The 27,732-nt window shown below is 54.8% G+C and overlaps 2 protein-coding genes across 2 annotated transcripts in view; one reads left to right on the forward strand and one right to left on the reverse strand.

The window, feature by feature from the left end:
• CDH23 (cadherin related 23) overlaps nt 1-27,732 on the reverse strand; it is a 452,031-nt gene that overhangs the window by 35,966 nt on the left and 388,333 nt on the right. The gene's annotated exons all lie outside the window — the stretch shown is intronic.
• VSIR (V-set immunoregulatory receptor) lies at nt 1,559-27,627 on the forward strand. Its single transcript, XM_059900265.1, has 7 exons — nt 1,559-1,802; nt 12,557-12,982; nt 13,707-13,763; nt 19,869-19,976; nt 23,221-23,248; nt 24,564-24,760; nt 24,944-27,627. Exons 1-7 carry the CDS (start codon nt 1,721-1,723, stop codon nt 24,979-24,981), a joined length of 936 nt encoding a protein of 311 aa, XP_059756248.1. The 5' UTR covers nt 1,559-1,720; the 3' UTR covers nt 24,982-27,627.

A 27,732-nucleotide genomic window follows, 5' to 3' on the forward strand; every position in this document is an offset into this window, starting at 1 on the left:
TGTTTCCAAAGCAGGTAGGCTTGACAGCCTTGAGATGGGGCTCTGTAACCTTGGACATGTCACAGAGGTCCTTTCTGGACCTTTTCTGTCTGTTAGTAAGGGACTTGACTTGTTCTTTAACATCCCTTCTGGCTCAGACATTCCGAGGATCTGGCCTGCCAACATCAGTCTGAATCCCTCCTCCATCAGGGAGGTATTCCTTTGGGTCTTAGAGTCTCAATGAATCTTCATAAAAATAACAATCACACAGAGAGGGAAAATGCATTAGTTTTACATTTCTCAAACTTTCCCACTGGAGTGGAGAGGGAACCTGCACTGAGTTGGGGAATAGCCTGAAGCATTTGTCTCAAGAATGAAATACCTTTGAAATCTCTCCTGTTATCTTTGAAAGCTCATATAAATTTCGCAATCTTTTCCATAATGTGTTTGCATTAGTTTCCATTAAAAATGGTGGTGGAGGCCCCAAATATGTGAGTAAAGTTGACTGTCAAGGAAGGCCACCGCGTTCATCTTGTGGCTCTGCACACAAGATACAGCTCTGAGCACACCACTGGCGAGGAGCCCAGCACTGCATCCTCCCGAGCCCCTTCGGCCAGCAAGAGCACACGAGTGCCGCCCTACAGGAAAGGGCTGGATTCCAGCCTCACCAATGGGGGTGGTGGTACTGACATTTCCTACTTTCCCAGACTCCTGGAAGCGGGTCTAACCATCGTCCAGGCTGCAGGGGCTGAGAGTGGGGGGCTCTAATAGTGCTGCCCCATGGAGCCCCTTCTCTCTGAGACCAGGACTTGAAAGAGGAGAGAGGTATCGCCAGCAGTGCCAGTGCTGGGTGGGGTGCAAGAGCAAAGGACTAGAGGGGGGTGTGTGTGTGTGAGAGCATCCCGCAGACATCTAGGGTGCAGGGAGTAAGAGAGGCTGGGGCCTGGGTGAGAGGAGTACTGATGATTTTCTGTGGGACACACTACCTGATGTTACACACACACACACGTGTGTGTGTCCTAGTGTAGGGGTGTGCCAAGCCTGCTGGGTACTCCTGCACCTGTGCCATGTCTGTGTGTGTGTGTGCATGTGCACAAGGGTGTTGCAGGCTCTGGAATCTACAGTCAAGCCTGCCCCAACTCACTCACCTAGCTCTTTACAAAAGTTAGATTTCATCCATCCATCCATCTATTCATTCATTCAGTCAGTCAGTCATTCCACTACTGGGAGTGCCAGGACCTGGGCTGGGCTGGAGGATGTCAGGTACAAGCCTCTGCTGGTGGGTGAGGGCTGATACAATCTATGATGATGATGATGTATCATGCTAAGTTAGACGCAGATGTACTTCTCAGGCTTTACAACAATATTAATCCTCTGCAAAGAGTAATGGGGGAGAGAAGAAAAGGCTTCAAACGGGCGATCAAGTGGCGCTGACTCTTGGCGTACTGACTGGCTCCCTCACCTCCAAGGCCAGCCGGGTGCGAGTCAGCGGGAAGCCCCTCCCGCGGGGGCCCTTGGAGAGGCAGCACCCCAGCCTTGGCCGCCCGGGGGCGCTGTGGGCCCCTGGGAGCGGGCGGCTCTCGGGCTGCCGGCCGCGCTCACTTGCTCTGCGCTCACTCGCGCGGAGGTTTCCCCGCCGGCCGCGTCCCGTCCGCTCCCTGCGAACCAGGAGTGCCCCCTGCGCGCCCCCGGGCTCCGCTCCGGCCCGGCTGCGCCAGACGCAGCTCTGCCCGACGGCGACATGGGCGCCCCCCCAGTCCCGGAGGCTGGCAGCTGGCGCTGGGGGCCTGTGCTCCTCGCCTTCTTCCTGGCTGCCTCCCGAGGTAAGGTCGGTGGAGCCTGGGTGCTGGGGAGGAGCAACGGGAGAGCACAGCGGGGCAGGGTGGGGGGTCCCAGGTCAGATGCGGGCGCCCTGGGAGCCCCTTTCAGCCTGCCGTGACCCCACCCGCGGCAGGGAGGCCGCTAGGACGGCTCGGCAGGGGCGGTGGCTCTCTGCCAAGTGCCCCGGCTGGGTGGTGGGCACACGTGTATGCCGACAGCTGCCCAAGCAGCTGCCTGTCCAGCTCTTCCCAACCCAGAGAGCCCGGGCACGAGTACCTTCTGCAGAACAGGAGATAAACACGGTGGAGACAGCCCAATGTGTTCTAGTGGATGCCACTGGCTTTTGACACCTGTGGCGTCTCCCTGCTCCACCTCAGGGCCCCAGGATCTCACAAGGTGCCGAAGTTGTATACTCTCAGCCAGTGTCCTGTACCCTGGTGACACTCTTGGTTGAGCCTTGGTGGGCACTAGTCAGTGCAGGCACTGGTCCACAGCTGGACATGGGTGCCCTCTGGTCCTTAATCCTGAGGGTCTGATGGCTGAGAGTTGAGTGGTCAGCCGATTCCCAGCATCCTAGCAAAGCTGCAGCTCAGGGACTGGTGTAGGGCATGCACTGGGGAGAATGTGGGACATTTCCCAGCTTGGCTGTGAGCCCCTTCTAGGTCCTTGGATAACTTATGGCATCTTTCGGGTCTCAGTTTCCTCAGCTCAAACACAGAAGTCATACATAGGGAGGTGTCACTTTCCCCTTCCAAAGTCCAGACTGTCACAACTCTAGGTGGTATCCTGGTCAGGACACAGGGGCTCCTTGAATGGGGGGCAAAGGTCCCAGTACCTGCAGCCTGGCCCCTGCTTCTTGCCTGTCCAGGACTTAAGCAGCTGGATCTTGAGGGAAGAGGGGGCCGGCAGGCAGCCTATGGAACTAAACTTTAAACTTTTTCTCTGGGAAGGCTCAGGGAAAGTGTGAGTCACGCAGGGAGTCAGAGGGAGGCAGGAGGGAGGTGGGGAGCTTGGCAAGGGACCCAGTGGGTGAGTCAGAAGAAGAGGAGGAAGGAGAAGACAGGGGAAGAGCAAGAGGAGGGTTCTGAGAGAAGCTGGAAAACACCTCAGAAACCGGGGAGCCTGCAGGCAGCATGGTATCTCAGCGCTGGGAGGCTGGCCTGGGCCTCCTATAAGGAGGAGGGAGCCCACACCCCACAGACAGAGATGCCTAAGCCCTGAACTGGATGCTCCCCAGGAAGAGCCAAAGGGGGTGGAGGAGCAGTCTCGGCACCAAGGCCATGGCTCATGGCAGACATGGCTTCCCAAAGGAGCAGGGGATGGTGGCAGGCAGGACGGCTAGCATCCCACCCACTACAGACCGCCTGCCCTGCCCCATCCTTTCCAAGTGACCCCAAGGGGCCCTTCAGTTTTCTTACCGCTACCCTGTCCTCCTCTGGCTGAGCTGCTCTCTGTTCAGCAGCCCCAGTTTGGGAAACTGAGTTCCAGAGAACTCGGGCATAGAGAGCCAGCTTGCACAGAGCCAGTAGCAGAGAGGCTCAGAGCCCCTCACTCCATACTGTCTCTACAGCCAGGAGGCTTCACCCCCAGAGGTCTTGGCTACTTAAACAGCTTGGTACTCCATCTCTTCCTGGACCCAGCTCAAGGAGATAATTAGGGTCTGAAGCAGCTTTCCACTGAAAGGAGTCAGGAGAATTCTCTTAGTTTTGAACTGCTCTGGGACTCAGTATTCCTAACTGTGATATGGGTGTGCTAATGAATATTCAAGCTGCTACCCAGTACAGTGTGCAACAGGGGGGATAAGAGATGGGGAGGCCTGGTTGCAGACATGGTCCGGAGGGTCTCTGAGTTGGAAAGACCTGCTCACCGGCCTGCTGGGGTGCTGGGTGGCCCTGGGCAGGATTGCTCACTGTCAAAGCCTTGATGCTTTGGGAAGGTGAGATGGAGGTGGCTAGTGCAGACCTGTTTGTTCTCTAGCTCTTGGGGCTGGGCCAGCACCATGGAGAATGGTGGTGGTGATAATGGCGCTCAGGAGCCTAGGAAAAGTTGCAGATACCCCTTTCCTGGGCCTGACCCAGGTTGAAATGGGTGGAGGGAGGCACCTAGGGAGCCAGGACCCAGCAGACCCCAAGGGTGGCAGAGCCTCTTCTTCCCCTACTGGCCTTCCCAGGACCTGTGGAAGTTATTGTTCCTGCCATGTCCTCACAGGCTGACCCAAGAGTCCCAAACTCTGGGACTAGCCCATGGAGGCGCACTGGGGCTGGGGAGGTGAGAGCCCATCTTCCCCTGTATGGCAAGCAGGGTTGCAGGGCCTTGTTGAGTAACCCAGTGGTGCAAGCCTCTGACGCAGCAATGATCGGTTCTTAGGAAATCCACAGTCTGCCGCCCAGAGGCCCTGAGGTGGAGAGAAGCAGGCTTGAGGCCAGCCCATGGGCATAAGGGAGCCTCTACCCAATGCCAGGGGTACGCAGCAATACCGGGGAGCCCCTTGCTGAGCTGGGCTGGTTGCTCTCTCTTTCCCCCAAGTAGGGCAAAGGTTCCCTGCTGGGGCCTGACCTCCGTAGGAGAGGGTGGCCCAGGTGGGAGGTACACTGCTGGAACGCCACCTCCCTACATGCACACACATATGTGGTCTTAGGCCCAAGCAGACAGAGGGAAAGAAGAGAGGAAGAAAGGGGTCCTTGGTGCCCATCGGGTATACTGGCAGTGACCCCTCACTAGCATTGACCAAGCCCCAAAGACTGAGTTTGAGGTGCCAGGTTTTAAGCCAACCGTTCATCCAGGAGCAGTCTGGCCTCACCAGGGGAGGGGGCACCGGGGAGCTGCGGTGAAGCTTCTGATGGACCCTCGGATCCCCTTAGCAGCAGCGCGGGCATGCCCAAGGGCTTCCTGATGCCACCCTGTGTGAGAATGGAAGGGACCTGGGGTCGTGTGCCCTGCATGCCAGGGCTTCCCATTCAACCCTGTCACTTAACAGTCTGGCTTGGGGAGTCAATCAGAGCTCCGTTCAAATTCCAAGATGGTCCTTTACTGCTCTGTCACTTTGCACAAGTTACTCAGCATCCGTGAGCAAGTTCTATCATCTCTCCCATAGGGATGATGACAGCGCCGCCCTCAGAGGGCTGCTGTGAATTTTCGGTGCACACGTAACACAGAGCCTGGCATAACATAGTGCCTGGCACCTGGTGAACTCTGGCTGTGTAGTATTATTCTGCCTCTTGGCTTTTGGAGGCCACATGCCATTGGTTTACCATCTTAGCTCCTTGCTTCCTGCAGGGTCTGGTAGAGCGCCCAGAGCATGGGAAGGCATTGACTGGTTTCACTGGGACAGGACTCTCTAGAATCCTGGAGGTCTGAAGTGCTGGGCCCAGCCCTCTGTAGCACCTCTACACACTAACAGTCTGTAATGCCCATATAGGTGCCTGTAGATTCTCCTCTTACAGTTCCCCAGAGATGGGGACTTTGCCACTTCAAGGCAAGCCGGGCTCAGGGTTTCCTTGTCTTATTGGGGTCTTTCTTGCAACTGAGCTTAACATTCAGCCTGTTTACTTTGGCTGACCATCCCCAGAGAGAAAGACAATGGCCACCATTGTGTCCATCAGTAACTCAGTAATGAAGTGGCTCTGCTCATGACCGAGCCAGACTAGTCCCTTAACCTTTCTACATAGGATCTTACTTCCCTTGGGGACCGGGGGTCAAGCCCTGTCTCTGCTGTTCACTTACTGTGGGACCACAAACGCACACTCCACCTTTATCTGAGCCCTGGGCAGGCTGGGTAACAGGGTCTCGGCAGCGCTGACCACTCACTTCGGAAGAGTAATTCCATGATGGTGTTTCCTGACCTTCAGTCTATTTGTTCACCACTTTGGGGATTTCTACAGTGTCTGCCCATCATCATATGTACCCTCTTTAAATCTACTCATTCTTTGACTTAAGTAAATAGATTTTAAAAGGAAACTTTGTATCACTGCCATAAATGGAAAGCCAGTGTCACTTGCCATAAATAGAACAAAATCATAAAAGTACATAATAGGAAAACCAAATAAGGTAAATTCTAGTTGGAAACTATAGCCTGGGGAAGGCTCCAAGCCTGCTGTACCTTGCAAGAAAAAAAAAAAAAAAAGAAGAGCTTAGCACATAATAGAGATGTTTTGAAGACACACTGGCATCAAACTGGGACTTTCTCTTTGATGTTATCAGGACTGAGAGAGAATTGAAAAGGGAATAACCTTCTCTCTGTGTGATTCAGTGTTATTTAATGCCATAAAACTGAAAGTAAAACTACCTATGCTGTAGATGCCGTCAGCTCCTCTCCATTGAAAAAGAAAACTCACCACTGTGAGGAGTGGCAGCTGGGGGCAGGGGACAGTTCAGCTCTCCTGGAAGAAGGGAGAGATGGCAGTGCTCATCCTAAGAGGCCAGGGCAGGGTCAGCAGGCCTTTCTGGGCTTCTTCCAGGCCCCAATTCTCCCAGCCCCCATTGCCTTCCCCAAATAAATACAGTGGCTCTAGCTGGGTCCTCTCCCCATGCTGGGACCAACTGGCTGTCCCAACAACTACAGAGAGGGTGCGAGGGGGACCCTGCAGCCTCATGGGCCAGGTCAGCCTGCCCATCTGCAGGAAGGAGGTGGGGCCTCTGGTCAATCCCTGGCTACTTCTATACCCCAGACCTCTGGAGCGAGATGGCCTGGGTTCAAATCCTGGCACCACCACTTGCTATTCATGAGACTCTGTACAAGTTACTTAACCTCTCTGTGCTTCAGTTTCCTCATCTGCAAAGCGGAGACGATAATAGTACCTACCTTATAGGGAGGGAGGATTCAATAAGATACTCCATATAAAAGTGATTAGAATGATGCCTGGCACAGAGTTAAGAGCCTGCTACTATACCATTACCACCGAGCCTCCTGCACTGAGGGTAGGGCACAAAGAGATTTGAATCTGAACCTTAGGAAGTCTTCACAGCACAGGATCTTGAGGGTAGCTGGCTGGAGCTGGTAGTCTGGGCTACATACAGTTGTCCTCAGGGAGGGCCTGGGAGAGCTGAGGAACGAGTCATCCAGAGACGCATCCACTGGTGCGGCTCTGGCCAACCGCCCAGGCCCTCCCTGGGGAGGTGTGCTGGCCAACAGCCTCCAGCCCCAGATGCACTGATGCTTTCCCAATGTGCTGGAAGTGCCGCTTCCTCCGATAGAGCCTGGCTTCCCCTTCCCAGACTCCTTGGTCCAATGTGAATGGACACTTCCTGCAGGAGCAGGTATCAATAAACACATCTGAGATGCCCTTTGTCCTCACTGGCCACAGAGCCCCATGGGTGGACCTGCCGGCTTTGGGCCCTCAGCCCTTTGTCCCGGAGGTACTTCCTGGAGCTTAGCACTGGAATCAGGACCAGTTCTGATTGGTCCTTGCCTCTTTCCCTCTGTGCTCTCCATCTTGATAAAGACAGAGCCTAGCCTTTCCTTATATCCTCCATGGACTGTCCTGGAGGACAGGGTCTGGCAGGGAGCTGGAGACGAGGTCCATGTCTGTCTGGGGCCCCCTCTGAGGGCGAGGACCTGGCCTTCTGTATCTAGCACAGGGCCAGCAATAGCAGGCCATCAGTAACTGTTTGCTTACAGCCCCTAGCAGCTGGACAGAGTTCAGCTCTTTGGGTGGGGCCTCCTAGGCCTGACTAATCAAGCCAGGGACCCACCTCCAAAGGCTGGGGCGTTGCCTTGGCGACTGTGGACTAAGCTCATGCCGGGTCAGGGTAAATACACAGGCCTGTCTACACCCACACACACCCATCCCATGCACACCCACAGGGTTTCACCAGGTGAAACCTTATGGAGGGAAAGAGGTCACAAAAAACTAGCATCCTGAGATGAAGCTAAACAAGAACTCCTTTCCCCTACACTGGGGCTTTTACAAGAGGCTGAGCCCCTCTGTGGCTGAGGGTCCCACTGCTAGAAAGTGGCAGAAGCAGGGCTAAATTCTGAGCGGAAGTCCCTTAGGGAACTCTGCACCCCCATGGCCTCTCTGCCTTGGGCTTGGCTCATGTTGGGACCTTAGTAAATATTTGTGGAATGAAAGAATGATGTTTTCGGTTTGGGTCTGAGGCAGAGCAAAGCTGGCTTCGTGGAGAGCACAGAAGTCAACTGGAGGTCAGTTTACGCTGAGTAGCTGGAGGATGAGGTGTCAGCCCCACCCGCTGGAGGGGTGGAGGGCTCTTGCTGCCTGTAGTGCTGGCTTGTCCAGGGTGTGGGTCTCAGTTCAGCCACATAGGGCTGTGTGGCCTTGGGCAAATCGCTTGACTTCTGATTTGATTTCCTCATCTTTAAAATGGGGATAATGAGACCTACATCAGGGGCGTTATGAGAATTAAATGAGTATAAAGTGCTCAGCAAGTCCTAACCTGTAAGAGGGGCTCATAAATGCCCGTGATCACCTTTGTAGCCCATTCTTGCCTCCTTCCTCTGCCCTAAGACAGCCCTTCTCACCTGCCACAGGGTTTCAGAGCTGGAAGGGGCCTAGGAATGTGGGGAGTCTCTCCAGATAGGAGGAAGAAAGGGAGGCCCAGAGAAGGATGGGACCTGCCCAAAGGCACACAGTAAGGGCATGGCTAAGTGGGGATTGGGGCCCAGGGATCTGCCTGCCCAGGCCAGAGTATTAATCCTGAGACCTCACATTTCCCAGGATCACAGCATTCTTCCTCCAGGTGTTTCTGCCATCTTACCCAGCAGCAGGTGGGGGCTGGGGGCGGTGGTGCAGGGCCCCAAGAACAGCACAATGATGGATGGTTCCCACATGGGCACAGGCTCAGCCCAGGGCTGGGGGCCTTTTCCTGTCCCACATGCTCTCGGCCACCCTGGAGCCAGGGGCCTTCCTCCCCAGTCTCCGACAATGCCCCAGGTGTCCAGAAGGATCTGCTCCTGACAATAAGCAACATCCTCCGGCCAAATAATTATAATTCCAGCTGGGCTATATATAGCCCCTGATAACACACGTGTGCATGTGCAGTCATGGAAGACACGGGGCTGTTTTCCCTAACACCGTGCCCTTGAGTCCTCCTAAGGACAGGCTGCCCGTGGGCGTGGGCGTTGTCCCAGCTGCAATCTCAGACACCACAAACAAGATGTTTTCTCTCCCCCCAGGACAAACCTGTAGATGCCCGGCCCACTCCCGTCTGGCCCTTTTGCTCAAACTGAACACTCTCATCCACGCCCAAACCTGAAGCCCAGGGTAGCTTCTCCTTTTTCTAAAAGGGGAAGAGGTCCTTCTGGGGCATGTGGGGTGTAAGGGATTGAGCAATGCCCCCTCCCCAACTCTGTCTCGGAACCCCAGTTCTCTGTGTCCCCACTGTGGGTCTTCAACGAAATCGCTCCTCGGGCTGAAAATCCCCTCTCCATCGCTTCCTGGGCAATTCTGCAGTCATTAACACCACTGCTTGGACCCAGGGGTCTCTGGGCCTGACGTCCTGCTGGAGGCCCTGGGCTGGTGCCCCACTGGAGGCCCTGCTGCTTGCTTCCGTCCTGCCCCCACCTACCCTGCCCACAAGCTAGCCTCAGTCTTGCCACATCTTGGCCCCAACCCGTCCACACCTCTGTCCACTCAGCAGTCCCCACCCTGCTCAGCTCTGTGCTCCACTTCTTGCGTCTGCCTCTGCCCACCCCAGACCTGCGGCCCTGGCCTCTACTGAGCCAGCTTCCCCGTGACCCCCAAGGTGTGTGTGCTCCTGCAAATGCTGCTGGATCTAGATTCGGCTCTCGCCCTTGGCGATAGTCCTGGGGCTGAAGAGAATGTTGGGAAAAGGGGAAACCAGTTACCAGCTGGGAGAGATGCTGCTGGGAGCTGCCTTGTGGCCTGCTGGGGAAAGGGGGAGTAGAGGGCAGAAATAAGCCAGGGTCCACTCTCTGGGTGGGTTTTTATTCTTCCTTAGAGGGTCCTTTCTGTAGCTACTCCCCACTTCCATTTACTGGCACAGCCAAAATTTGGCAGTCAGGCTTCCACTGGGGACCTTGGGTGGATCATTTCCTCTCTGAGCCTGAGGGTTTCATCTGTAGAACAGTGGGCTTGGGGAGTAGAATCCCTCCCTGGTTACACCAAGGAGCCACACTCATGGATCAGAAACTCAGATGTCCATGGGACATTCGTGGTGAGGGAATGAAGCAGGCCAGGTGGAAAGTGAGGGAGTAGAAGGGACTGCAGCAAGCTAGAACACCAGTGTCCCATCTACAAAGGAGGCTGCTGGTCAGCTCCAGTTGACGACTGCCTCATAGGAAAGTTGGTTTAGTGTTAATTTACTGATTCTCAAAGAGAAGCTAGAAGTCGGAATTTTCATATCAAATTCCCGGTCTTTAAATTTTGGCAATCTCAAAAAAAAAAAAAAAAAAAAGAGTAAAATACTTTGAAGGTCAAATAACATATGTTTGAAGGCTGAGTATGGCTGGTGGGCTGCCAGTTTCTGAAATTGTTTCTTTCAGTACAGAGTCTAAGTGCCTGAGTTTAATTTTGACTCTAGTACTTATTTGCTGTGTGAACTTCGGTGAGTTACTTAACATCTCTGTGCCTTAGTTTCCTTATTGGTGAAACAGGAATAAAAATAACACCTACCTTACTGGGTTGTTAGACATGCCCATGCTATTCCTTCTTCTAGTTCTAACTAGATCCTGCTTTACCTGAAGCCCCCATGCTCTAGGTTCTGAGTTTATACCCTCTGGAACTTCAGGCAAACCACTTTCCCTTTCTGGGCTTCTATATTTCTGCTGGAAAGGGAGATCAGCATCTCGCTAAAGAAGTTCTGAAATCCCTGCTTACCTTGGCAATGACTTTCCAAAAATCTGGGGCTCCCAGACATGGCTCCCTCTCACATGTGGGTGCTGTGAGTGGGAGGCTCTGGTGTGTGTGTGTCCTTTTTACCTTCTGGGGCTTAAAACTCCACCCTTGCAGACATATTCTTTGGGGCCATGGCTTTGCTGCCTCCTCACACTCTGCTTTAAATATGCAGGCACGCCAAGATTGGACCACAGCTGTTACCAGTCATTCACACCTTAGTGGGAGAGAATCTGAATCTGGCTTCTCCATTCTATTGTGCAGAACTGTTTTCACTCTTAATGTCCTAACGTCTCTTGAATTGCAGAAATGAGTTAGAGACCTATCTTTCCGAGGTATCAAGCACCAACCTTCAGAGCATTTCATGTAAATTATCTGTAATTCTGCCTCAACTCTGGCAGGTAGCTGTTTCACGTCTATGTTTTATAGTGAGGAGTCCGAGGCTCAGAGTCTATGTAACTCTCAGCTGTTGGACTCCAATGCAGGGTGGGCTAATTCCAAAGCTACACCAGGCTGCCTTTCTCCTGACTGGGCCAGGCTTTCAGCTCTGCCAGGTGAGGGGAGAGGGGGGTGGGCTGTAAAACAGGGAAGGGGCATCTGGAGGAAGAAGTCGTGTTGTTATCTTGGGTTCAGGCAACGGCAATGGAAAGGACATATCCATTTTGATCCTGTACATATTTACAGGGTCCTCCTTCCCTGTCTGCCCACAACAGCCCCTGATTTTAGCCAATTAAAATCAAAATATCACTAGCGTCTAATAACTATAGCTATCCCTCCTATGTCTGCAGGGGGCACAAGAGCTCACGTCTCGTGTTCTCCTCTTGTCCTCATTCTGTCCTCTCACAAGCCTCTTGTAGCTAATATTTTCCTCATTGCACACGTGAGGAAACTGAGGCTCATAGCTAGACAGAATTTTCTGTTTTTAAGGGCCAGTGCTTTAGGGGGTGAACCTGGTTAAATGCTAGGAGACTGGGGTAGGATAAAGAGGACCAGGGCATGGCTTCATTTGCTTATTGAAAACAAAATGAACTAGAAAATATTTCTAAGAAGCCTGGGTGGCAGGCAGGTGACTGGATGAGATGACCTTTTCTGCATTGCCTGTCCTTGACCCTTAGACACCTTGGGTTTTCCTGTTTCCCTGCCACCTTCCACTTGCTGGAATCCTCTCTGTCCATCTACCTCAAAGACTCTCCTTCCTTTAAGAAGTCTCCTGACCATCCCCAGGAAGGTTGTGTCCTCTTTTCTCCAAGTGCCCTGAAGGCTGGTACGGGTTTGCCCTTTAGCCTATGGGGTTATTTTGTCAAGAGGCCGGACTTGTCTACCCAGCTAGGCCATAAGCCCCTGGAGAGGCCACATCTTCAGCATCCAGGTGAGATGTAGCACCCGGCACAGGCCTCACGCAGGTAGATGCTCTATTAGTGCTCACTGATGAGGAGGCGCGAAGGCAAGGCCTGCCCAGGAGCCGATGGCCCCCAGAGGGGCCGTCAAGGGCAAAGCGCTGCTTTTCCCAAACAGCCTTCCCCTCCTCACCCTGCTTCCCACCCGACGGCACTGGGCATGGAAGCTGGAAGTGCCAGGGGCCAGGTGTGGGCAGAGCCATGGTGCTTGCAGTAGGGGGATGGGAGCTGGGGCTGGAGCACATGTGCCACCTGGGAGAGGGACACACGCTGGCCGGGCCCAGTCTGCTGCCTGCCTGGAGTCTTTCCTATGCCTCATCCAGCTACACCTGGGGAAGCTCTTGTGGCTCCTCCCACACAGCTTAGGACGGAGCCGGGTTCATGAACTAAAGAAGAAGCTGAGGCTTGGGGAGGTCAGCTGATTTGCCCAGAGCTTGTGGCTGGGGAACCCGCATCTTTGAAGCCCCAGACCAAGGTTCTTCCCTACTCTGGGGGCACTGGGAGTAGTGCCGGCTCAGGCGGGTGACAGGCTCTTGTCTCTCTGAGCAGGTCTGGTGGCAGCATTCAAGGTCGCCACGCCGTATTCCCTGTATGTGTGTCCCGAGGGACAGAACGTCACTCTCACCTGCAGACTCTTGGGCCCCCTGGCCAAAGGGCATGACGTGACCTTCTACAAGACCTGGTACCGCAGCACGCGGGGTGAGGTGCAGGCCTGCTCGGAGCGCCGGCCCATCCGCAACCTCACGTTCCAGGACCTTCACCTGCACCACAGCGGCCACCAGGCCAACACCAGCCAGGATCTGGCCCAGCGCCACGGGCTGGAGTCAGCCTCTGACCACCACGGCAACTTCACCATCACCATGCGCAACCTGACCCTGCTGGACGGCGGCCTCTACTGCTGCCTGGTGGTGGAGATCAGGCACCACCACTCGGAGCAGCGGCTCTACGGAGCCATGGAGTTGCAGGTGCAGAGAGGTGAGGGCTGCCTCTGGGGGACAGCTGGGGTTGGGGGGGGGTCACTCTGGGGATGGTGCCTGTGCTTGTCTGGGAGGGTGAGCAGAGAGGAGGACAGCGTGATGTGGGGTGGCGCCGTGCATCTGATGGTGCGACACTGTGCCGGAGGCTGTGTGATTCTGTATGGGTGGTGCTGGCACTACAGGGGTGGCACGGTGTGTGGAGCTGTGCGCGTCTCTCTGGGTAGCTGGGTGTGATGGACAGAAGGGCGTACGTGGCTCTGTTTATGACAGTGGGACTTTTTAACAGGAGGGGGTGTTTATGACAGTGGGACTTTTTAACGGGAGGGGGTGTATGAACTTGGGCTGGGAGTGTGACTGCTCACCACAGTTCCATGGCTCACACCTGGGGTGTGAGTTAGGCGAGTGTGTGTGTGTGCGTGTGTCTAGGTGAGAAGGCGAGGGGCTGTAGACTAGATAGAGGTGTGGGTGTGGGCAGGTATCGACATGCCCCTGAGGCTGTCATGTGTCATGACAATGGGCAGGCATGCAGTGAAAATATGTCTCTGTGTGTGCGTGTGTGTGTGTGTGCGTGTCTGTGTGTGTGTGCGCAGCTGGGCCAATGTTGCCAAGGGGACACTAGCCTGAGTACCTGTGACAGGAGGGGGGGCATGCCAGCCTGGATAAGTCTTCCTGGCCTCCTGGGTCTGACGCCCACCTGATGACCCTTCTCTCTGCTCCCATAGGCGAAGAAGCACCATCCAAGTGCATTGTGCACCCACCCTCCTCCAAGGAGAGTGAAAGTAAGGAACCACCCTCTTGGCTCTTCTGGGTTCTCTGTTCTCCTCTGTCCTCATTCTGAACTCTGACCTCATCACCCCAAGCCCACGGAACCCCCCTTCCTCCTCCTTTGCTGCTGCCTCTCCCTTTTGTTTCCTCCTTCACCTGAGCCACTGGGCTGCAGCCCCCAGAAGCCCATGCCCCTTCCAAGGCCCAAAGCCTGAGGAAGGTGGCTCCTGGAGTCCCAGCTCCTGACTCTCTGAGTGGGGCTGTGCCCCGGCAGTGACCTTTGGCCAAGTGCCCTCACGACAGGTACTGGGTGCCACAGGCTGCTGAGCTTGTTTTCAGTGGGCACGGCTCCTGCCCACTAGCCCTCTGCCACAGGCAAAGGTTGGAGGGCTGTGGTGGGGGTCCTCCTGGCTTGGACTCAACGATTTAAAATCTCCTTGTTCTGTGTGGGGAGAGAGGAAGGAGAGGCTCAGGAAGGGGAACAGAGCCACCTTTTCTAGAGCCCCTACTATGTGCCAGGACTGTGCTAAGTCCTTCCAAGTACTGGTATCTCAGTGGCTTCTTATAAGAACCCTGTGAAATAGGCGTCACCAACTTCACTTTACATACATGGAAATGGAGGCCCAGAGAAGAGACGTAACTGCCTCAATTCACACAGCTGACAAGGGAAGTGCAGCTGGGACTGCTCACATCACCTTCTTCCCACGTCGGGGTAGGAGACTGGACACACAGTGTGGTGGGTGTCAGTCAGCCCCCTGGCATTTGCCCAGAGGTGCCCTACAGGGGATGGGGACACTGCTTCAAGAGGTGCCCAGGGCTTCCCTGGTGGCGCAGTGGTTGAGAATCTGCCTGCCAATGCAGAGGACATGGGTTTGATCCCTGGTCCGGGAAGATCCCACGTGCCGCAGAGCAACTAAGCCCGTGCGCCACAACTACTGAACCTGCGCTCTAGAGCCCACGAGCCACAACTACTGAGCCCATGTGCCACAACTACTGAAGCCCGCGTGCCTAGAGCCCATGCTCCGCAACAAGAAAAGCCACTGCAATAAGCCCACACACCACAACGAAGAGTAGCCCCCGCTCGCCACAACTAGAGAAAGCCTGCGCACAGCAACGAAGACCCAATGCAGCCAAAAATAAATAAATAAAATAATTAAAAAAAAAAAAAGAGGTGCCTGGGCACTAGGAGGCCAGGCGAGAATGCCCAGCAGCTTGGAGACAGCAGGCAAAGGGGGGACATCTTAGGGACACCCCCCTCTTCTGAGAGGAGGGGGTCTTGGCTTCCTCAGCCTTCTCTCTCTTAGTATTTATCGGGCATCCAGTGTGGACCAGACCCCGCCTAGGCCCTGGAGACACAAAAGTGCAGGCCTCCTCCCTGCCCTCCAGGAGGACATACACCAAAACTGAAGCCAGGAATGGGAACCGCTCAGCTACAGCCCCGGCCAAGCCCCCACTCAAAGGCTGTGGTGACTTTCTATTCGAATTACTCATTTTTTTTGAAGCAACAAATGGACCAGCCAGGAACAAAATTAGAACACACAGCTGGGTCTGAGTTAGACCCACATGGAACTAAGAACAAGCCCCTCTTCCTGCACACCGCAGAGCTCATGTGTGGCCTCGGCACCAAGCCGCTGCCTTCCTCACTTCCTCCACTGGCAGCTCCCTGGGGAGGGTGGAAAGGGGGCCCCCCACCCCGAGCAGCCCCTCCCTTCCCATGCAGCAGCCTCATGACTGTGTGCGCACACGTGTGCTGTGCACAGGACAGGGTGAACCTCACGTGGCGGGGTCCCTGAGTGTTTACTTCCCCATCGCCCCTTCCACTCTGAACAAACCCCCAGTCCCACTTCTGCTCCCGCAGAAACACCTCCGCCACTTCCGCCATTTCACAGATGGAGAAACCGAGTTTCAGACGGGTGAAGGGACTTGTTCCCAGTCTCTCAGAGCCAAGAGGAGAAGCCAGGGTGCCTGATTCTCAGTGTGCAAACCCTGCCTGAGCACTGGGGCCTTCCCCTCTGTCAACACTCGTTTTCTGAAAATTAGCTGTATGAGTTAAGTCTTGGAGACAGAGACAAGAGATGCCAGAGGGGATGGTGCTAGAGAAACCAGGTGTGAAATGGAGAGGGAGTGCAGATCTGGGTCGTTTTTCTTGATCTAGACTCTAGAGAAGCAGCTGCTGGAATTAAGGGAACAGGAGTCACCTGGGAAATTCCAGGAGTCTGGCTGATGAGAGCCCAAGGGTGAGGCAGAACCTTGAACTTGACTGTTAAGGGTCAGGCTTCCTTTGCGGGGCACCTCTGCTCTCAGGTTTTGACATTTTCCTCCTCTCCAGTTCGCGGGATGTGCAGCCTCTCTCTGGTCCCTGCTTCCCTGAACTACTGTCTACAGGGAATTGGCTACTTAAAGGCCAAAGGGACATGTTTGCTTCTGTCTCGGCGTCAAGGGCAGGGAGATAGCGTCAATGATCTCTGGAGTCCCCTTTCGATCCCCTTCCAGGCCCTTGGTTCTGGAGGTCTGCAGACTACAGCTGTGGTGGAGTTTTGGCACTAAGGCGGAAGTGGTCTCAGATGAAGAGAAACCCAGCTATGCTTTTGGGTGGGGTGTGCGGGCTTTGGACAGTGCTTCCGTTCTCCAGGTATCGTGTGTCCACTGAGCGATGCGAGCAAGCGTCTCCCTTTCCAACTAACAGGGAGGCACCCTGTGTTATCTAAGGTGCTGAGTCAGGGCTCAAAAACTAAATGCCCGCAGGGCCAGGGAGCTGGTGGGTAGGACAGTAGGGAGGGGTAGAGACTGTGGTGAGCACCCAGCTGCCAGTCTGTACTTGCAGTTCCAACCGCCACGTGCCAGGAAGGGGGCCCAGGGTTGCCAGAGCCACTGAATTTTCAAGCAAAGTCAGAAGTCCAGATCTTACATGAACTCTCTGAATTTTAAAATGTTGGCAACTAATTAAAAAAAAAAATTAAGTACTGTGTCGGCCATAGTTGCAACCTGAGTCCATTCTAGTGAAAGGCAGTGTGGTAAAGGGGGTAAGAGCACAGATCCTGAAATCAGCCAAGTTGCTTAACCTCCCTGTGCCTCAGTTTTCTCATCTGTAAAATGGGGATGACAGTTATTATCATACTTTCCAGGTTGTTACGAGGCTAAAATGAGGTACTCTGTGTAAAGAAAGCGCTAAGAACCATGCCTGGCACGGAGTAAGTGCTGTGTATGTGTTGGCTACTATTACTTCTAATATGGAATTCTAGGCCTGGCTTCCCAAGTCATCTCATCCATTCCCCTGTGCCAAGGCAGGATGGCAAGTAGATGGCAGCAGACAGTGGACACATATCCTGTTTTCTAACAGTTCGAAACATTTGCCTGGTGACCCATGTGCTTAGTAGGCCCCAGGGCTGACCGCTGGGTACTGCCCTCCACTGCCACTTGCCTTTGGAAAGATCCCAGTTCCTGCTGTAAGACAGGTGCCCCCCCCCCCCCCCCCCAGCCAGCCTTGGTACCTGATTAGTTAATGATGCTTCCAGCCAAGAAGCTCTTTGAGTTTCCCTTCTCTGACTGCAGCGCCAGTCTCCTAGCGTTATCTCTGGGGAGGAGGAGGGTAGTTGGTCTATGAAATCCTCTGAATGCTCACAGCAGCTTGAGGTGGCAGGGGAGGTGGTAAGAGAGGAGTGGGGCGGAGGAAGGTGGTACCCAAGGAGCCCAGGAGCCCCGAGTTGCTGGGGGGCTGTGGTTTTTCACTGAACCTGGGGAAGGGGGCTGGGCAGCCCATCTCCCTGAGAAGCAACCTCCCCACCCCCGCAACACAGCAGGTATATGGTTTGCTTTCATCCAGCCCCGTCCCTGGAACCAGGCAGCTCTGCTGAACTCCCCCCTCCTCCATAAACTCCCTCGGCGTACTACTGGCAGGCCCTGGACAGAGAATCGCTGAGCAGGCTGGACCCCTCCCATCCCACCCCGCTGTGTAAGGGCTGGCACACTGCTTGCTGCTGGCTAGGCAGGTGCCTCTGCCGGTGCCTGATCACCTTCTAAGCATGAGTCTGGCTCTGGATGGCTACAGAGCAGGACCCCCCGACCTCACCCCCAGGTACTGGCCACACGTAGCGGGAGGGCTGGGGAGCTGTGGCGCGGCTGTGCTCTGCAGAGGAGCCCATGGTGTCGGAGGGCAACTGGCCCACAGAACTCTCCCCAAACCCTGCCCCCTGGCCCTAGCCTCAACTCCCAGGCCAGGCTGTAAGGAAACCAAGTCCTGATCCCCTAGAGGGGCCGAAGAGAGGGAGTCTTTGCTTGGGGACAGGAGTCAGGTAGAGGCTGGGCCAAGCCACCCACAGCCAACAGGGAGCTGGACTCAGTGATCACAGACTGACTACACCAAATGCTGCCTAGTACCAGTCTGGAGGAGACCTGCTTTGACGACCAAAAAAGAGCGCTGTGCAGCCGGTTTCTCAGTGCCCAAAATAAGGTCCTGTGACGGGGTTTAGAGATACTTGAATGTCTGAATTATAGAACATTTAACTTTCAATACTCTACGTCAAAGTGCAGCCTCGCTAAGATCTGTGGGGAACCTGCTTTAATGTGGAGTCGAACTTGTCTTTGTAACAGCACAGCAACTGTTCTTGTACCAGTGGGTACTTCTAAAGCGCCTGAAAACAGCTTGTTCTCTTCTGAGGTCTGAACAAACGCCCTGAAAGCTTGTTTACACCATCAGGTTGTTCAGCAATACAATGAGATAAAAACAGCCTTTATTCCCAAGTAAGTAGTGCAAAGGCAACATTGAGCCCGGTTCACCTCCCCAAAGCTCCCTGGAGCCAAGTTGACGCTGTGACAAGGTAACCCAGCCCATGGTTTTTCTGTCAGAGGGAAGGGCTAAAACTGGGAAGGAAATGCATTTACACTGGTTGTGGTTCTGAGGGCACGTCTGTTCCCAGCCAAACTCCTGGAGTCAGCAGATGGACTGAAATAAATCAAACCTCCCATGCTGTTGATGGGATCGTGAAGCAGTACAAGTTTTTTTTTAGAGGACAATTTAGCAATAGGCTAAAAGAAAATACACTTACTCTTTGGCTCAGCACTTTCACTACTAGGGTTTTACGTACGGATGTACTTGCCCAAGTGAGCAAAGATGCCTACACAAGAAGTTCATTGCTACTTTATTAGTTATGTTGAAAATGGAAGAAACCTACATACACACCAGTAGGGGACTGTTTCGATAAATTTTGGGTGAGCCACGTGATAAAGCCCTAGGCAGAATGAGGTAGATCTCTGTGCCAATACAGAGAGGTGTCTAAGCTGTGCTAAGTGGTCAAAGCAATTGTCACGTGATCCCATATATGCTCTACATGCGGGGAATGTATCTAGACTATACACAAAAAAACTGACAGTGATTATGTCTTTGGGGGGGGGCCTGGGTAGAGGGGGAGGAAGAAACTTTTGAATTTTTTTTAACTTGTAAATTTTTTTGTGTGTAATTTAGGAAGTTTAAAAAAATTTAAATGTTGGACAAGGATTCACATTTCCCTAGTTCCTGCCCCAAGATTTTTCCCCGTGAATTGTACATGTGAGATCAGTTTAGAGGCCCCCATCCTGGAGCCAAGGAGTCTCTCCGGGGATAAGTAGGGCTTTTTATTCATTTATTTTTCATTGAGATAAAACATATATAACATAAAATTTGCCATTTTAACCATTTTTAAGTGTTTGATTCAGTGACATTAATTATGCTCTCAACGTTGTGCAATTATCACCGCTATCTATTTCCAAAAGTTTTTCATCTCTTGGGCTCCTTCTGACCTTGAACTCTGTGGCATGAGGTCTATGAAGGGCCTGCTCTCCCTTTTCAGGGAACAACCTGTCACCCAGGGTGGTCGAGCTGTTCCCAGTGGGCTGGGATGAGGACCCTTCTCTCTCCCCGCTTGAGCTGCCTCAGCTGTAAGCGCCTGGCCTGATTTCTGGTGCTCTGGCCCCCCTGGGGTCCCCAGACCTTCCGTGCCTCTGCAAGTCAGTGAGGGTCTGGCTGTGGGGCCTGGGTAAAGGTGGGTCCCCCTGTTGCCAGGCCTTCCCTCTCTGGGCCTCAGTTTCCCCTCAGGAGGTGCAGTGGGAACGGGGCCTCACCTTGGCTGCCTCTGTCCTTTCAGGCATCACGGCTGCTGCCCTGGCTACGAGCGCCTGCATCGTGGGCATCCTCTGCCTCCCCCTCATCCTGCTCCTGGTCTACAAGCAAAGGCAGGTGGCCTCCAACCGCCGTGAGTATCCCTGCCCGCCTGGGCTAGGTGGGGGTGTGAGTGACCTGCCCCAGCCCCCCTCTCAGCCACGGGCATTAGCAAAGGCTAAAGGCAGGCACAATTCCGCTCTTCAAGAGACAGGAGCTGCTACAGTCCTTGCAAGGAGCTGGGCTCAATGGTGGAGAGAGGAGGGGATCCACTAGCCCCTTGGCGCTCAATGAATAACTGTTGAATGAATGAATAATCATACGGAGTAGCTGAAATTGGTTTATAAAAGTGCTACCACCTGGAGATTGTTTGGGGCCCTGCTTTAATGTATGGGTAGGCTTGTCTTGGTAGCAATTGTTGGGACAAAATGACCTTCGGATTATCAGAACTGGGAGGGATCTTAGAGATAACTTGCTTCAACTCTTTCCTTTTACAGGTGAGAAACCTAAGATCAGCAGGGTTAAATAACTAACCAAATGTTATATAACTTAGTAAGTGGAAGAGCTAAGACTCAAACTCAGAGCTTTTCACCTCACGCTTTTCAGGGAATATAGTCCCACCACATAATAAAAACGCTCATCAGCATGTGCGTCATAGCAGACGACCCCTAACCAGTAGGACTGCTGTGCCAGGTACCATGCCAAGCTTGCTATATACATTCTCTCACATATTCCTCATAACCCCTCTAAGACTTTGGTCCTACCACTGGCCCCATTTTACAGCTGAGCAAACTGAGACACAGAGCCGTTCAGTAACTCCCTTAAGGAACCACACAGTGAGTACGTGGTGGAGCCAGGTTTCAAGTTGTGACCACAAATACCTTTTCACCCGTCTCTTTGGGTGACAGTGCCCCTTGCCCTTCCTTTGACTCCACCCATGAGCCTCGTCCAGTCTCAGTCTTCCAAGAGCAGGAGGGTGTGGGCCCTCGCTTCGCCTCCCCCACCTCTTCCCCTCCGTCCTCTGCAGGAAGGCTTTGGCTTACACCTGATCGCCTTCGGCTAGACTGTAACGACTTGACACCCCTCTGTCCCTCTGTCACTGGGTCACTCAGAGGCTGTGGCCACCTCTCCCTTCCTCTCAGGACGCCCTTATTCCTCTCACAAAATCCACCACAGTCTATCTACACAAATACCCTGGGGTTGGGGCTGGGGTGGGGGAGGGTAAAGGGGTTGGAGCAGAAAGAGGAACCCAGGGGATCAACCAGGGAGAGAAGTCATTGCAGAGCTGCCCTCAGCTCCTGCCCGTCTGTGGAGCACTTCCACGGAGGTGGGAATGGGACGAGGAGGGGCCACGTTCAGCTAGGCTTGGCTACCAGCAAAGGAGGTGCTTTCTGTGCCCCTTACTCCAGACCACAGGGCTGTCTCCATCAGGGAACAGGAACTGGGAAACAAATTCCTGGCAGAGGACGGCGTTGGGTGGGGGAGGCGCACTACTGACCCTGTTTGGCGCCGCACAGCCTTCCTTACAGGGCCCTGAGGGGTTGGCCAAGGCTCTGCCCCTGTCCCGGGCTGGAGGAAGGAAAAGCAGAGAGGGGACATCCCCAGGCCAGAACACTGTGGGGTGTCCTGAGGACACGGGGAGCCGGGGTCAGCCCCCAGTATCTCCTATTCCATGCACTGGGACACTTGCAGACTGAGGGCTTCGCAGAGGAAGGGACAGATGAGCTGGGTGCTGAAGAATTGCACTGAAAGAAGGCTCGAGGGGGTGCGGTGGGCCGGCTAGGGCTGTGCCACGACCAGTGTTGAGCACGTCTTCTGAAACTCTAAACGAGCCCCATTTCTGTGATGGGTAGCCACTTCATAGCACCTTTCCCCAGATTTAATATATGCAGTAACAGGAAGGTGTCAATCATTTATCTCCTAATAAAAGTATTTTTGAGGCCAGTCCTCTGTCCTCTCCAAAAAGAAAAAAAAAAATGACTTGCATGGTCGAAGGCTCAGAGACAGACACAAGAGATGCCAGAGGGGACGATGCTAGAGAAACCAGGTACGAAATGGAGAGGGAGTGGAGATTCAGGTCATTCTTCTTGATCTAGACTCTAGAGAAGCAGCTGTTGGAATTATGGCAACAGAAGTCACCTGGGACATGCCAGGCGTGTGGCCACAGGGCAGAGGCCGAGTGGCCCGGAGCGGGGCAGTGGGGAGGCAGGTCGGAGGCAGAGTGGACGGGAGCCTGTGTGGTGCGCTTTGGGAAGGATGATGGCACGGAGCCTGGCACAGAGCCTGGAACAGAAAGTGTGCTTGGGAATGAGCCAAACTCAGGAAAAAAGAAAGAGAAAGGGTTGGGAGCACTGAGGAAGGCAGTGTGCTGCGGAGGCCAATGGGTGTGGCAACCTCTCTAGTATCAGAGACTCGGTGTCCCCAGGGCAGAGGAGAGGATGAGGGGCGGGAACGCAGAAACCCGCACGAAGCCCCACGCAGTCACCCAGTAAACAAGGAGCCATGATTCTGATACCTCAGAGATTTCAGGAACTTGTGTGCAACTTCCCGTGGGTGTTCTGTTGTTGTGCCCCTCCCCTACCGCTTGTTTCCCCATCGTAATCAGCAGCAAAGCTCGTAAAAAACGAGAAGGATCTGTGGGAGTACATGGGGAGCTGCAAGAAAGAGGGAAGTTGGGGCCACTGCATCTGGTTGGTGGCCAGGTTGGGGGGTGGGGAACCCGCACAGTGGGGCAGGGTGGCAGCAGCTTGGCTGCAGAGTAGAAAGTAGTAGCACGGCTGAGAAGTGATAGGGTCTCAGGCCCCCTAAGTTTCCTCTAAGAGATGTTGCCTTGAAAGCCACTCTATTAGGCAATGCAGAGGATGGGACAGAGAGGACCAGGAACTCTAATTAGGAACTGACCTTGCAACACTCCTGCCCAGTAAATCATGGCTGACGACCAGAACGTGACAAATGTCCAAACAGGAAACAGCAAATTCAGGAGCCAGGCCTTTGGTGGATCATGAATATCTAACATCACCAAGTTAAGACATGGGAGAAATCATTGGCTGCCTTTGGTTTCCTGGCAACAAATGTTGTCCCAGACACTTGTAAAATGCAGCCCAAATTTCATTTATCACCGGTCAAAATGGGCCGCTCACTGAGGCCTCACCTGCTGGGTAGACACGCAGAGCACTGCCTGCCATACGGGCTTCCTGAGTGAACAGAAGTGGGATCCAGGGCTGAGCACGGCTCTGTCCAGGATTGCTCCCGTTCCCCGAGGGGCATCTGCCAGGGAGGGCACGGATGCTGTCTGGGGAAGCCTTCTCTTTGTGACTAGCTTCTCTGTTTGTCCCTAGGTGCCCAGGAGCTGGTGCGGATGGACAGGTAAGGCCCATGGAGACCTTCCTGAGGACACTTCCAGCAGCTGTGCCACCCCGATTCAGAGTCTGGCAGGCTGTCTCTTTTCCCTGGGCTGTCATCTCTGAAGGGCAGCATCTACACCCAAACTCCTTATGCAGCAGTTAAGGGGGAGGGGGACCTTTTTAGCCAGGACAGACTGATTCTCCCAACTTCACCAGGATCTCTTCCCCTCTCCTCTCTGGTCACTGCTTATACCACGACAGGGCTGAGAACACAGATGTGGCCTCCCTGGTCCTCCCTGTGCTCTGGGCCAGCTGTCAGGAAGGAGATATTTCTGGGCAGTAGGGCCCCTGTTTAGCTGCCTGGCACAGCTGGTTAGAAGAGCATTTGCCATCTGCCACTGAAGCCTACACATCTGTGCCGATTGGTTGTTTTCCCTGCCACCCCTCACCCAGCAGTCTGAGCTCCAGGATGCTTGGATGAACTACGCACCCACCTTCGGGCCTCAGTGGTCAGCCAGGCCAGGGTGGGGGAGGGGAGGAAGCAGCTGGGCCCAGGCAGACACTGAAACATGCAAAGGAGGCCAGCACATCTGGAGTTGTGGCCCCTCCCTGCAGGGCACCCCAAGGAGAAGGCTGTCAGGCTACAAGGGCTCAGATGGAGGCGACAGGTTGGGGATAGAGTGAACAGGGAATGTGTGTTGGTGCACTCTGGGCAGGAAGCTGGCATGGAGCCTGGCACGGAGGGCGTACTTGGGAATGAGCCACATTTAGAAATTTGGCCCCGGTACCTGCAACACCAAATTCAGAGCTCCCCCCTGATGTTTGAAAGGGATGATATTCAAGACAGGTCACAGGAAGTTCTGCTAGAATCTCAGAGTTGGAGGGGTCCTCAGAGGTTGTCCCACTCCCAAGCAGGAAGAACGCCTCCCTTCAGCTCAAGACAAGCTGTGGGGACATTCAGTGCTAGTGCCCTCCCTTCAGCTCAAGACAAGCTGTGGGGACATTCAGCGCTAGTGCCATTAACTCTACTGACCAAAGAGAGACCTGTCCCCAGATTCCTGAGGCGCCTCTGACCCTGGGCTTCCTTCCTGGGCCTGGGGCAGATGGTCAGACCACAGGGTGGAGCTGCGGTCAGATGCCCTCAGCTCAGGGCAGGTGGGGAGGGCAGCCCATGGCCTTTTCTCTCTGGCCCTGGATCCTCCCTTCCTGCTAGGAGAGGCTGCTGAGGCCTGGGGTGGGAAGGCAGGTGAGGGGAAGGGAGCAGAGAAGGAAGGCAGGCGGGAGGGCAGAGGCCTAGCCCCAGGCAGCACGGATGACCTTCAATTCTGATTCTCTAGCAACAACACTCAAGGAATTGAAAACCCCGGCTTTGAGATCTCTCCACCTTCCCATGGGATGCCAGAGACCAAGCCCAGGCAACCCCTGACCTATGTGGCCCAGAGGCAGCCTTCTGAGTCTGGGCGGCATCTGCTCTCTGAGCCCAACACTCCTCTGTCTCCACCAGGCCCCGGGGATGTCTTCTTCCCCTCCCTAGGTAAGTGCTTCTCTTCCCTCACAGCTCTGTGGCCTGCAAGGTCATGACCTCTCCACGGCGTGCAGGGCATCAGCCTCACTCCCCGCCCTCCCTGGGGAGTCCTCAGAGCCTCAGGGTGTGGGGTTGGGGGGGATGAAGGACAGAGGAACCCCCACTTCACTCTGCTTCTCCTTTCCTTTGCAGACCCCGTCCCTGACTCTCCAAACTCTGAGGCCATCTAGACCAGCTGGGGGCCGTGGGCAGTTGTGGCTGGGCCTGGGGCAGGTGCATTTGAGCTAGGGCTGGCCCTCTGAGTGGTCCCTTGGCCTTGGACCTGGTTTCTTCCCTCCTGATCTAAGCTCAGACTCTTTGAAATACTCCTGATGGCCAGACCCTCAGCCTCTCTGGATGCTACATGGCAGAAGGGAGAAGGCGTTGGATCGCTCAGCCCCTGTCTCAAGGATGGTGGGGTGCTGGGATCCCACCCCAGAGACCTGAAATTCACCAGCTACTGATGCCAAATGACCTCCATCTTAGAAGCCCCAGAACTGCCAGCTGTGTGGCAGCCTCTCTCCCTGGGACATAAGCCTTGGGACCTGACAGCAGAGATGGGCACCGGGCAGACTCCCCAGTGCCACCCTCCAGGCATGAGACATAGGACAAGATGTGGAGAGACTCGTCCCCACTGTGGTGGACCCAGCTCCCCCATCTCGCCTGAGACTGCTCATCTGTCAAACCTCTTTGTAATCATGAGGCTCTGGGGCTGGGCCTGCCTGACCCTGGGCCGTGGGAGCCTTCCCCAGCTGCCTTCTACCAGCCAACTCTGAGGAGCCGTCAACAGGTTACACAAATCTGGGGGCTCCCACTGCCTGCATTCTGGTCCCCAGAATTCATTGGCCAGAAGCCCCAAAACGGGAAGTATATGCTGCGGCACGGTGGCCGCTGTGAGCCAGCTGGCATCTTGGGCAATGGGAACCAGGCCAGAGGTTGCACCACCCACCGCAGATGGGAGTGGAGGGGAGAGCCAGGGGCCTGCTGGGAAGGCGAGCGGAGAGGGCTCCACCGCCTGCTCCCTGCGGTCGAGAGAGATGGTGACCACATAATGTACTGCTCAAACTGTGACACTCTTGGGGTGCTATTCAAAACTACTCGGGCAACAGTGCAAAACCTGTGGGTGGATTGTAAGAGCTGGGTTTAAATCCCTACGCTGCTTCCGAGGTGCCTGAGGCCCAGGGAGCCCTCTTCCCCCGCCCCCCAGTCTTTGGTCCTCTGTTCCAGTCAATCTGTGCTGAGCCTTCACTGCAGCGAGATCCTGTCGGGTGGGAGGGGCGGGCGTGTCCCTCGAAAGTCTTATGCCCGCTCTGCTCTGGACCCTCTGCTCCCATCTCCCGCTTCAGGGCATGACCCAAGTTTGTTTTTATACACATATATGAGGGGAATCCTTTGTGGAATTTCGATTAAAGAGTTTTAAAGCATGGAGAGGAGTGGGGAGGGGTCTCTGTACACTGTGGGGTGAAAACGGGTGGTGGGGCCTGAGAGGGGGAGGACAAAGTTTGAGCTGGACAGGAGCCCCGGGCACTGCACTGTGGAGGGCGTCATTTCAACTGGGCATTCATCTGCCAGCAGCCTACGCTGGCTCTGCTGAGCCAGGCCTGGGTGCTGAGAGCCAGGGCTTCAGGCCAGGGTAAGGGCCCAGCAGGCAGGGAGAAGCCCACCTGGCCTGGTTGGGGACGGGAGTTGGGGTGGGAGAAGGGAACAGCTTGAGGCTCTCCAGCAGCAGTGAGCCCCGGGCCTGCAGTTGAAGCCAGGGAGCCCCTTGGTTGCCTCCAAAAGCTCCCTTCTCAGGCCCAAGACCGTAGGTCAACGTGGGCCTCTAGCTGTGCCTGGGGGCCTTGAGGAGAAGGTGGGCGGGGGCCTCGGGCCTCGAGACTCTGCACTGACTCCTCCAGTGGCCAGAATGCCAAACCCTGGCTCCTGCTTTGTCCCTGGGGATCTACCCCTCGGTTTCATCTGCTGCTGTGGACTCTTAGTGCCAGCTGCCGCAGAAAGAGGGAGCTATTCTCACAGCTTGTGGGGGCCCAGAGGGCAGGGATGGGCAGGGTGATACCTGCTCGAGGCAGGGCCAGGCTACCCCTAGGGTTGAAGGACAAGCCCATGGACCAGACTCCTCACGCTCCAGCGCAGAAAGAATGTTCCTGCCCAGTGGAGAGGCTGGCCTGGCCCAAACCTCAGCTTCTGACCTCAAGGCAGAGACAACTTCTAAGAATTTGGCTGCCAGACCCTAGAGCCAGCTGCTGCTGTGTGGAGGAGGGCGGAGGCCCCGCAGCAGAAAGACACCACACTTCCTCCCCAGCTTCCTCCTGCATGGCCTTGACTTCTTCTTCTCTGGACCCTTACTAGTGAACGTATCGCTTCGTGGTTTCCTGTTTTCAGTGAAATTTACTCTGAGCTCCAGGCTCCATCTTCATCCATGACAACACGCCCTGCCCCTAGCAACCCTAAAGGCACCCTCCCTGACGCTGTGGGGAGGGGCAGGGCACTAGGGTATCCCTCTGTGCTCGCCCCAGGGTGGTAGTGCCTCTGGAGATGCCAGCTCTGGTGGCCGGTTCCCACAGGCTCAGTGCCTGTGGGCTGGGGTGCATGGAACGGAATCGGGAAGCAAGAACATGGTGCCTGCCTGCCTCCAAGGGGGGCTGGGAGGAGCCCTGGGGCCTTCTGGGCAGGGTGGGACTGAGGCAGGAAGCTCATGGATCATGGCACTGTCTGAGGCCGTGGGAGGGAAATTTGTGCGTTTAGGCACTAAGTCATTGTTAAGAGATGTATCAGGAATTCTGGGACCTGTAACCTATCTCCTGATGTTCACATTTAATAAAGATCTCCTGCCTTTATTTTCTTCAAGTGATAAGCTAAGGGAATGGAATTGACACTCTCTGAAAACACACTGCAGAGGCCACTGGATATGCTGCTGTTGGATCAGGCTGGCCCTGCCTGGG

The sequence above is a fragment of the Balaenoptera ricei genome, chromosome 16 (assembly GCF_028023285.1).
Source record: "Balaenoptera ricei isolate mBalRic1 chromosome 16, mBalRic1.hap2, whole genome shotgun sequence".
Classification (NCBI taxonomy): Eukaryota; Metazoa; Chordata; class Mammalia; order Artiodactyla; family Balaenopteridae; genus Balaenoptera; species Balaenoptera ricei.